The sequence below is a fragment of the Vicugna pacos genome, chromosome 2 (genome assembly GCF_048564905.1).
Source record: "Vicugna pacos chromosome 2, VicPac4, whole genome shotgun sequence".
In the NCBI taxonomy this organism is placed as follows: domain Eukaryota; kingdom Metazoa; phylum Chordata; class Mammalia; order Artiodactyla; family Camelidae; genus Vicugna; species Vicugna pacos.
Genome location: NC_132988.1, coordinates 103,418,076 through 103,430,183, shown reverse-complemented (window position 1 = coordinate 103,430,183; position 12,108 = coordinate 103,418,076). Strand labels below are relative to the sequence as shown.

Below are 12,108 nucleotides of genomic sequence, written 5' to 3'. Positions count from 1 at the left end.
TTCAACTTTGAGGAATCAAGAGAAGTTCTTTAGATAGAGAGGCAAGGGGAGGACACTGCAAGTGGTGTGAACAGCTTAAATAGGAGCAAGAAGGCAGGGAGACACAGCTGTATTGGGGGTCTAGCAAGCAGCTTGGTTTGGTGAGAGACTAGAAGAAGGGTAAAGACATAAAAGGACTTGGGGCTACGAAGATGAAAGAGAGGCAGAATCCTGACTCTGGAGGACACTGAATCTCAGCCCAAAGAATGTGGATTTTTATTCTACTGACAGCAAAGAATTGATGAAGGTTTCTATAAAAGGGGATGGTGTTTCTATTTTAAAGCACTAACGGTCAATTAGAAACAAGACTGACAATCAAGAAAAACAAGAGAACGACATTGTTCATTGATAAGGAAATTCTCACTTGGAGGCAAATTGAAATTACACTGAAATACTATTTTGAACCTATTAGATTCACAGAGATCAAAAAGTCCAAAAACACATCGTCCTGGCCTGAGTGGGAACGCGTGCCTCTCATGAATTGCTGGTGGGAGTGAGGTCTGTGGACATCAATCAGGCTGTATCTATCACAAGTGTAAATGTCCCTATCCTTTGGCCCTCGAATTCCTCTCCTAGGATTTTCTCCTACAAACATACACCCTCAAACTTGTGCAAACTCATACACAAACAAATTTCACTGCAGCATTGTAACAGCAAGAGATGGAAAACCTAAATGCCCATCAAGAGAAGGCTGGATCAATAGATTATATATAGTACACCCGCCCCTGGAGTACCACACAGCTATTCAATCGGGAAGATTTTCATGTTCAGATAACGGGATAACCTCCAGTTTTGTTTGTTTGTTTGTTTGTTTTAAGCAAGTTCAGAAGTACAACTTGGCTTTAAAAAAAGGTGGTGGGGATGGGTAATACACACACATTTGCTGCAGCACACACAGCACTGGCTGCTCACATAGAAAAGGACAAGGTGACAAGGGGAGAGGGCAGGAGATAAATCTACACTGTCTTTGCTTATTTTTTGAATTTTTGTACCACATGAATATTTCCCCAAAAAAAGTCGAGGCGGCAGGGACAGAAAAGCAACAGTCCTAAAAGATGAAAATGGAAAATGCATCTTCTCCAAATGGCAGGGGCAGGACAGAAGAGCTGGCCATGCCTTTTGATTAGTCATGGGAAACCTGAGGGATGAACTATGCAAAGAGGCAGGTAAAGTCCAAACTGCCCACCCCCACCAGGAGGGATCTAATCTTTTTATGCTCTCATTTAGAACTCCAATTTACAGGAGAGGAAACAAAAATAAAAATAACATTATAATTAGAAGTAGAGATTGTCAGGGCAGGTGAGCACTTGGTGACGAACCAGCCCGCCTCATGTTTCGGATGAGGCAATGGGAACCCAGAGGGGATGTTCTCCGACGTCCTCCAGCTGGAGGCTTAGCGGAGGCCAGCCCAGAAGCCCGGCTCCGTTTCCTCCCGCCCACTCTGACGCTCTCCACCTCGTAGCACACACCAAGAGAGGGAAGAGTTGCCATTTCCAGGCTGAATTCTGCTTTCGTAGGAAGAGAGAGAGAGCCAGCCTTTGTCCACAAGCGGCGGTTTACCTCTACGGCCAGATATGCTGAGATGCGGGCCCCCTTCTCAAGATGCAAATCAAGCTGTTAAGCCCACAGCAGAGTTCAGCCCAAGCCAGAGACTGAAGTTGATGGAAGCTGGACCAGAACAGTGCCGCTGGGTGGCCGGCTCTCCCTGGTCCAAACGCCCCCAGCGCTTCCCTTTCTCAACCCTTCGGGAAGGAGATGTTTGCTTATTTAGTGAGACAATAGGAAGCAGAGTCCAGGATATGCTGTGGTAGATTAAATATCCCATTGTGTTCTTTCTCACAGAATGACTTAAAACCGCTTCCTCATTCTTTTCATGTATACTTTAAAACCTCACCCAGGCCCCATTCTCCCACTTTGATTTTTTAAATCATACATATATATATATTTTATTGCTGATGCTAGGAATTCCAGTGAAAACATCTTTGAAACAGAATTCCAAGCGGAAAAGCGATCTGATGTCATGAAATTTCACTGGAAAGTGCAGTTACTAATAGTCACACTCATTAGTTTACATCTTATTGCTAGAAATGCACCGGCCCGCTTTTCCGAGTTAAGTGCAATTTCACTATTGTTTGGCGACCCACAACTTTCCAGACCCCAGGGTCAAGCTCATCTCTCTGCAGCTGGGCGGTGAGAGATGAGAACGAAGAAGGTATGGGACACTTGACTGTGTATTTTCTTCTGGGTCTTCCCTTTAAATTCTGTTTTCAAGGAAATCTCTACACACTCAGATGAAGATAATTTTATTTTCACCCGCTTCAGAGTCTCATATGAAGTAAAAGTAAATCCCAGGTTGACGGATGCCAGACGTCTGCTCTCCAGAATGGGAGCCGGCAGTCATACTAAGCACTCAAGTTGAGATGCTTTGTAACTATAAAAGATACACTGGATTTCAAAGACTGAACATTAAAAACAGGTTGGAAAAATAACTCATTGATAATTTTTAAACTGATTACATGTTGAAATGATAAGATTAGGATACAATGAGTGAAATAAAACACATTACTAAAAATTAACTTTACCTCTTTCTATTTACTTGTTTTGTGTGGCTGTTTTCTAAAATTTGAAATGACATATGTGGCTCAAATTTGTGACTCACATTATATTTCTACCGAATGGTACTTTTCTAGATTTGAGGTCAGCAGACTTTTCTTGCAAAAAAAGGGGGCCATATGGTAATTATTTGGAGTTTTTAGGCCACTCGATGTCCATCAAGAAAGTAGGCATTGATAACACACAAGTCAGCGAGTGTGGCTGTGGTCCAGTACGACCTTGTTTACAGGTAAGGGTGGCTGGCCTGCTAGGCGCAGGGGCCATAGTTTGCCCAAACTGCTACTCTAGATTATCAAGCTTTTATTCTAGACAGTTTGGAAGAAAACAAAGTGACAGGAGTTATGCATTTTAAAGGAATAATCATATAGGAGAGATGAGATGAATAGCCCAATCAGGCATCATTTTCTATATGTGTAGTTGATGGGGCTTGATTTGTTATTTTGCCCAGGGTCCCTCGTGGCAGTGTTGACATCTTGCTAATGTTTCTTTCAATAAAGATCTAAGCAGGATGAGAAGTTGGAGTTAGGCTGGGCAAAGAGATCAAATTTCATGGATGTATTATTTGCGAAGTGGGAAAAGCATGAGTGACAGCTGGAAAAGAAGAGCAACTTCAGGGATGGGGCGATGTCCTTAATAAGATGGCTGTGCTGGCCCCAAGGAGGACCCCAAAATCACTGCATGTGGCTTGAGGCAAATGGCCTAAAAGTCCTTCCAGAAGGCATTAACAATCCTGAGTCTTGTGGGCACCCATGTAACACAAGAAGCTGGCATTGCGTGAGTTGGAGCAGACCCAGTGGGCAGCTGCTTCACCAGGAGTTGCGGCTACCTCTGTTATGTACAAAACCAACACCGATTAGCAACACATCACACTCTAAATATTGATTAAGCTGAAGCTGATTTCCTGGCTCAAGTCATGTGTGTGGTTATGAGCTATTTCCTGCCAAGAATATAAGGCAATTAACTTGAAGAGTTTCAGCTACAGGCATGACACGTGTCCAACCTTCATAGGTATTTTCACATGCCAGGTTGCATTAACATAAGCTAAAAATCACCCAAATGTCCCTTTGTGTAGAAATTATAAAGTCAGAGTCCATGTCTTATTCATTATCATGTCTCTGGCTTCTAAGGTAGAGCTTGGCACCCAGTAGAATTTGGAGAAGTGTTTCTTGCTGAAATAAAGCACTGGGCAGGGGCACTTCTGCTGGGCACCTGGTGGTCCATCTCAGGTCGACTGCCCCACAGCCCTGGAGGCACCTGCACATAAACCGGAGGACTGAGTTTCCACCACACTGCCTGACATTCACAAGTCTTTTGGGAGGGGGCCCTTGGTACTTCTCTGTTTTCCATCCAGCCTCATTAATCCCTTTCCAAAGAGCCCTCACCCTCTGGCATCTCACTGGGTCCCTCGGGGTCAGCGCTGACTTGGGGGACTGTGAGGTCAAGGAAGGGGGCATTCTGGCACCCATCCTGCCCCTTCAGCATGAACTTCTCTCAGCTACCGAGTCCCTCCACACCTTTCAGACAACTGCCCTACATTCTAGAACTTTTCCATTTCTCCACACCAAAAATACAAATTAAAATTTAAAAATTTCTGATCCTTCCACCTCCTGTGGGACTCCTGCTCATCTGGCAAGTTCATGCATGTTAACGTGATCATGAGAAAGCACTGTCGCAATGTCACGTTTCTGCACTTTTATGCCAGTCTTGTGGAGACGATGCCTTAAAAACAAAGGCCAAATGCACTGCAGCTGTAAGCAAGCTATCTGGGGTGCAAAGGGCATTTCTGTGCCCTTTCAAATTATGCCATTCAAGAAGCCACATAGATGTTCCACCTCGGAAGCTACTGGCCTGCTCTGCATACAGTGGAGCTGGGCTCTGAGAGGTGCCTGAACCCTCAAACATCTGCTTATACCAGGAGGCCCTAATCAAAGTCACATTTGACAACATCCCACACAGTCACAAAACACAGATTCCTTTGTCTTTGTGTAATTGTGTATGTCTTGTAATTTTTTTTTAAAAAAAGGAAGAAATGGGTCGTTTAATGTGTGTTCCTGATAAAAGACCCATAATTGGAGATCTAAATGCATTCAGTTCAGCCTGGGAATCAAGAAACAGATTAACTTACATATCTTCTGGATAGAAAAAAAAAATCTATCAATAGTGCCCAAACTTTTTTAGCATGAATGCATCTGATTCCTTTAAACAAAATCAATAAGAAAGTCTATTCAAATAACCTTCCCTTGTTCAAAAGAGCTGAGAAAACTTGGCTCTTTTCTCTATATGATTCCCCTGTTATTTAAGGAAGGGACAGAGAGATTAGAAAACCTTAATTCATTTGCGTCTGTCTACAGGAAGTTCATTTACACTTACACGTGTACGTGGGTATGTCTGATTACAAACAATAATTGACAGTTTTTCTCATCTCTGCCCATTCCACCCCATGGTCACCTAAGAAAACCTTGGCTCATGAGCACTTTCTCTCCCAACTGGCTGGATCAAACTTTCCATGGGTCAAAAAGGTAATTGTATCAGCTTAAAAACCCTATGTTTCTGATTTCTGCTGACTAGAAATAAGCAAAAATTTTGTTTACGTTAACAAAATGTGCAATTAAACAGACTGAGCTTCAATATGGACTTCAAAGTCAAGATGCACCTTGGGACACATTTCCCAGCCAAATAGTGTGTCTTCCCAACCTGAGAGCTGGCTAAAGAAAGGCCATCACGATAATGATCAATGGTCCTCATTGTCATCCTCTCCCCTCTTCAAAACTGTCTGATATGTTATTTCTTTCTAACAAATCTTACGAGGAAAACTACATTTTGGTTCAGTTTAATTTCACTGAGTACCTACTATAAGCCGGGCACTGGGATGTGTAGAGTAAGTTTTTCTTCTCACTCACTTCTAACCTCATCCCCTCACACTGAATTTCACAGAACTTCTCCCCTCTCACCTGCTTCTCACAACAGCCCCCTGAGGGGCCCAGCACTCCAGTTTTATAGCTGAGGAAACAGAATGGATTCAGAGTGTTGGGAACTCTCCCGAGAACCACCAGCTACTAAAAAGCAGAACCAAAACTCAAATCCACAGCTGCTGACTCCAAAGTCAGTGATGGTGTGCTTCCTGACTTCCAGAAACACCCAGAATGATGCCCTCAACTCACCCACTTACTTCTACACCTGTCACTGCTTTCTGGCTACAGGTGGGGGAATCCTGGCACTTTGCCCATTCCCGTTTTGAAAATGGGAGGTGAGAAGCTAAAATCCCATGAGGTCCCTATACCTTGTGTCTGGGGAAGGTAGACATTATCTTACACACACGCACGTGACACACACACACACACACTGCACTGAGCCAACTCCCCAGCTCCAGAGAGCCCTTCTTCGAGTGAGGCTGCAAGACAAACAAGCCGCCAAAGCAGAACACCCTCTGCCCTCTGTAATTCCTCAAGTCCTGCACACCCTCCTGCCCGGGGTGCTGTTCCCCAGGGAGTCGGATGAGCCAACAAGCGGGGTACCAAATTCACGTCAGGCTATGTGTGGTCTATGCCAGCCGATCCATCTTCTCCCTGAACTGCCTGGGTCCCTTCTCCTTCTCTTCTGCTTTTCCTCCAGCTGCTCCATTCCACCAATTCGTGGCTCCTACACTTTTGCCCACAGGCAGCCAAAAGGAAGAAAGGGCAAGAGGCAAATGCCATCACTTGGGAGATTTTAGGGGCTCTTGTCGGGACGAATGTGGAAGCTACTTGCTGATGTGAAGTTTGAGAATGGCTTCTGCATTTCAAATATCCCTGATCACTGTCACACAAACTGGATAATTAAGGGTCTCTATACCTTTTTGTGAACTTCTGAGGTCCCATGTTACACAAAACAAGGAGTTAATGAATACTTCTAGAGGGTAACTGATGGTCTGTGGCCACTTACAGAGAATTCCCTACAAGATTCTGTCACAGCCACTGTCTGCTAATGAGCCCCATGTATATCTGGGCCACTAATGCCCTCTTATTTCTTTGTCCTCTGGTTGTCTCACAAGAGCAAATGTCCACTCGGAATATTTCAGCTCTACAGCTGACATCAATACCAGCCATTGTGAGATCTATTTTCCCATTTAAAGAAAAAAATTCTACATTCGAGACCAGAGTTCAGAATAGACAGAATTACTTTCTACAAGTGCCATTGTCACAGAAGGGGCGGGGCAGGCTGTTCTAGCCAAGTCTGGAGGAAGGTAAGAGTTACTGATGGATGAGAACAGCAAGGGAGTCTGTTTGGCAGAGCAAGACCAGCCCAGACCACACCACTCAGCACCCGGGACCTCAGTGGAAGCAGTTTCCATTACCCTTGGCTTTCAAGGCCCCCACCCTCTCTGAGGAGCCTCTCTGCATCTTAACCTTTAGTGACCTCAGAATTTTTTTGGCAGCTGCCGGAACCCGGGATCATGTTTTCAGAAATCTGCTTGGCATCGTTCCGTGACTTATCTTTCAGGCTTCGTCACAATTATTCATGCTCTGGCAGTATCCTAGCTACAGTCACAGTCCTGTACTTGGGCTGCTGCTGAAGGTTACTCTGTCCCAGCCAACGGGGGATGAATGTGTCCATCACCTCAGGGCCCTGGCTTCAGGAAGCATGCTCCCCACGAGGCCAAGATCTTCAAGACATCTATGTAGAAAGCCAGTGTCAAACACCAGCCCTTATGACAAGCAAATAGGTAGGGATGACACGAAACAGGAATCGGTCCCCAAATCACAGACAATTTGTCTTTGGGATACGTTCCAAGGCACACCTGGCTCTACACTTGGACACATGTTCATACGAACTCAAGTGCTAAACTCTGCTAGCTGCCTCTGGATTATACAAGGGCTTCATCCTTCACCTCTGAATTGCGGATGGCAAGTATCTTCTGGTTTTACCTTTTTATTTTCTCTCTCTCTTTGACATCCTGCTTGTACTCTGTGGCCCGGGCTTCCTGCTTTGCATATCTTAGGCTACTTTGGACATAACCTCACATCCTGGCCAATTTCACAGTAGCTGCTAATTTAGAGAGCTTTGCTAATGGCCGATACACCTATGAATGAGGGGAATGGGTTACAAGCAGGAAAATCTAGAAGGCAATATGCTAGCATGGCTAAGAACTAAGGCTCTGGAAGGGGACAGACTTGGGTTTCAATCTTGGACTACCTGTGTGGCCCAGGGCAATTAACTTAACCACTTTGAGCCTCAGTTACCTCATTTGAACGAGGATCATAATAGCGCCTATCTCACTAGGTTAATGTTAAGATTAACATTGGATAATGCATATAAATAGCCTAGCACAATGCAAACTATTGTTATTATTATTATTATTATTATTAATTAGGCTTCCAAATTATGCGGTAGCTTACTTCCTCCAGTGTCTCCATATTCTCAGGTCCTGCCTAGCTGTTCTGTTCCACTTCCACCCTCCACCTGTCCACCCCCCTCCCCTGACCAATTACTTTCTCTAGGAAATATTCCTTGATGCACAACATATACATGATTATGCATCTCCTCAGTTGTTTCATGTTTTTCATGCATTCATGCAGACATTTTATATTTCCCCCAATTTGCAATTGAACTTCTCCAAGGTCAAGAAGGCTTACCTGTCAGCAGTTTCTCGGGTAGCACATACTTCTAGAGCAAAATTCCTAGCAAATGCTAGACCTTTAGGACAATAGGTGAAGCCCACTTTCCAAGTCACACTTTTACTTCCCTAGATTTTGCAAAACTTTCTTCTCCAATTGCAAAATGGCTTTCTTGTTTAGCCAAGTCTTTTTTTTCTTTCTTTCTTTTTTACAGTAGCATATCTGAAGCCCATCTGAAGGAAACCCACATAGTCAGGGAGCACTGACATTTCCCTCTCCATGAGAGTTTCCAAATCCATTCCTTCCTTGTCTGCCAAGATATGCATTCATGCTCTGGTTACTTTCCACATTTACAGTATTTTCTATAATCTCTTTTCCGAGCCCTACCACACCACTTCAGGAACTCACCATAGTCTGCCCAAAGCCCCATTTTTCTCTCCTGTGTGATCTGGTCTCTCAAATCCCCGTTGGTCCACACAGAACTTTTATACTTGCTCCATCATCTGTCTTTGCTCCCACGGACCACTTAGGCCTCATTGTTCTTGTTACTCTGATTTCTTGCAACTGTCAAGAAGCGGTCTTTCCTGGCCAGGTCTTGGGATTCCCTTGTGGAACTTTCCAACCACTCATACATTAATGTTTCACACACTGCTCTACTACATCATTTCCGCCTCTATGGGTAAGCAGTGCCTTGTGGACGGGAATCATCTGTTTAAACTGAAACCCTGTCATTTGTTATGACAGTTTTATTTATGAGCCTGTGTGCTGTAACCCTGTGGCATAAATATTAAATAATAATATCTCCTGGGTGAAAAAAAAATCATTCATGTTAACTGACAACTTCTTATAAAAATAGGAACTAAATCCAACCACAAAATCTGGTTCTGGCTTATTTTACAATATGAGGAAAAGCATGGATTGCTCAACAGGTAGAAGCAAAAGCAGAATTACAATCTACATTTTTATATCCTCTCGCTTCAAGACATGAAACATCTAAGAAGTAAAGAATGTTAAAAGAAACTTGGGCTGGGTGACAAATATCTTTGGAATCAAATTCGAATTCCTGCCAGTGTCTCCTAAGCAGTTTTTAGCCTCAGAGAAGACAGATTCGGAATAATGACAATGCCACATTAATGAAAAAGAATTCTGGATAATGACACTGCTCAATTCCTTTTTCTTTTTAGCATTTCATGAATTTCCTATTACATCAGTTTCATGATTCAGCATTTTCCATTTCATTTATTTACAGTAATATATGGCGAGATAACCCAAGGTTTCTGCAGGATCCTGGAACATAAGGTAGGCTGGACAGAAAGGGTGTCACCTTCTGTAAATTTCCTATTGTTTAGGAGAATTCCAAGCAGAAGCAAGCAAGCCATCAAAGGAAATGAGGAATATTCCCCCACCTTGTTCTGAGGGTCTAAATTACTCTGGTGTTTTAAAAGAGTTGGTTTTGAAAAATAGGTTACTGTCATTTAGTTGAAGACTAAAACAGAAGCCAAGAAGTGTGCAAATAGTAAACTGACATGCATGAGCCAAACGTGTTCTCTGAAATGACAATGTTCAAGACGCAGCTAAAGTCAGCAGTCTGGCGGTAAGCGTGTTGCAAAAAAACTAGATTTCTTTCTGGCATCCGCAACTTGGTTGGAGTGACCATGGAGGAGTTGAAGAGCGCTGGAAATACGAGGATCATCGCCGGGTGCGTCGGTAGAAAACGGTCCGGGCCAGGAGGACCGGGTGGAAACTAAAAGGAGGGTCGAGGCGGGTGGCGTTCGCAGAGAGAAAGAGGCGAAGTTGGGCACGGGAAGGAAAGGAGCGGCGAGAAGATTGTGAGGGAAGCCCAGGACGGGCAGGGAGGGGGCTGGAGACCCGCGCGCGGCGAGGAGGGGAGGGAAAGCAGGGTAGAGAGGCTCCCAGGTGGAGTCGGGGACAGGACTGGGTCTCGAGGGGAGCCCGACCCGGGTCTGGAACGGGTCTCGGAGGAAGAGGAACAGACGCCGGAGAGAGAGGCAGCGCCGCAAGTCCAGTCCACGCACCCCTCTCCGCGCCCCGGGTACCCATCCCAGGTGCCGGGAGTGCGCGGGGTGCAGTGGCGAGGGAGAGAGAAAACTAGCCGCGCCGTGCCCGCCCGCGAGGCGGAGGTCTCCGGCCGCCCCTACCCGCATCCCCGGGGCCCCGCGCGGAGGGGAGGACCCGAGCAGGGTCCGGCGCTCACCAGGTAGCAGAGCAGGAGCAGCGCGCAGGCAGGGCGGCCGCCGAGGCCCGGGGGGGCGCCGCCGCTCGGAGGGGCCATGGCTGCGGCCCGGGGGCCGACCGCGGGCGGCGGGGGTTGCTGCTGCTGCCGCCGTGGCCACCCGAGCCCCGCGCAGCGCCGCTGCATGGCGAGGCCGCCCGGATCCGGGCCGGAACAGGTCACCTGGTGCAGGGACCGGCCCCCGCCCGAGGCGCCACCTTCCCGCCCGCCCCCGGCCGGGCCGGCCGCCGCGCGCGGGGCCACCTGCCGCCGCCGCTGCCGCCGGACCCGCCGCCGCCTCCACTGCCGCTCCCGCCGTCGCCGCCCCCGCAGCCCCAGCCGAGCGCCGGCTCCTCCCCGCCTCCCGGTCCTCGTCCCCTCCCTCCGCTCCGCTCCTTGCCCAGCCCGCCTCCCGGCAGCTCCCTCCGGCCCCCAGGCCTCCACCCCTGGGGGCAGCCGGGGCCCCCGCAGGTGGGGACCGACCCCGGTCCCGCCCCCTGGCCGCCGCCCCTCGCTCTGGGCCGGCCCCCCCTTTCCCTTTCTTTCCTTTCCTCCCCCGCCCCCTTTCCGCTCTCTTCCTCCCCATGATCCCGCTCCCCTCCGTTTCCCTCTTTCCCTCACCCCAGTTCTCTCACTCTCACCTCTCTCTTCGTAACCCCGCTTTTTTTTTTTCTCCCACTTTCTCCTTTCTCTCCCTCTCAGTTTCCTCTCTCTCCTCCCTCCCTTTCTCATTCTATATTCCTCTCTGGCACATCCTCTCTCTCCCACCCACTCCTTTGGCGGGTCGCGCAGCCCAGTTCCCGGCCGTGCAATGGGTTTTTGTTTGGTGGCTTTTTTGGCGAGGGCGCCATTCCCGCCCGGCGCCGGGCGAGTGTGCCCCCTGGAGTTGCGCCACGCAGCGGCCCAGCTTCCATTCCTTGAGGATGGATTTTGACCCCTGCCAACCAACACCTGTCCACCTACAGGGGTGGGGCGTCTCCCTGCAGACATATTTTTAGCCCGGGTTGTGCCCCACCCTGCCGGCTGGTTCGTGGCACGTTCTGGATGCTTCTCGAGGGTTTTGTGGGGGGCTGGCGCCGCCGCCGCCGAGCTCTTTGTTTTAATTGTACAGAGTATCAGCGCCCAAAGCGGCTTTGGATTTGATTTGCATCCCTGGGCCACGGCTTCCACTTTGGACCGAAAAGAAAATGAATTAATTAGGCCAGTGCAATTGCGCTCAAGCCCCAAGTGAAAGGGGTGAGGCTCTTGAAGTGTGCAAACAGCTTTAAAACATATACCCAGGTGCATCTTTGGCCCTGGGGACACAGATTGGGACTGGCTGGTTGCCAACTCGGATTCCGCCTCCAGGCCAGGGGTCCTGCTCGAGGGATCCCCAGCTCGCTCCAGCTCTGTGCTCTGGGAAGCGCGTGGCTGGGTCTAACAGCTCAATTTGCTTGGGCCCCGCGGCTGCTCTGAAACAGTTAACCCACCTTCGAAAGTTCTCAGCAGCTTCCCTTTGGCACTGGTGGATTTGTGCGGATTGGAACTAATAATAGATTGGTAGTCTGAGAGGACTCAGCCCTTTTTCCCTGTGGAGGGGCCACCACAGCAGGCCAAGTCCCGACCCCAACGGGCCTCAGGAGAGGCTGG

The 12,108-nt window shown here is 47.8% G+C and overlaps 1 protein-coding gene across 1 annotated transcript in view; it reads right to left on the bottom strand.

The window, feature by feature from the left end:
- Nucleotides 1-10,797, bottom strand: part of SEL1L3 (SEL1L family member 3) — a 98,108-nt gene extending 87,311 nt beyond the window's left edge. The window contains exon 1 of the mRNA XM_072945547.1: nt 10,462-10,797. Coding sequence (XP_072801648.1) covers nt 10,462-10,626 — 165 coding nt within the window. The 5' untranslated portion in view covers nt 10,627-10,797. The remainder of the gene's footprint in view (nt 1-10,461) is intronic.
- Nucleotides 10,798-12,108: the final 1,311 nt, after the last annotated feature.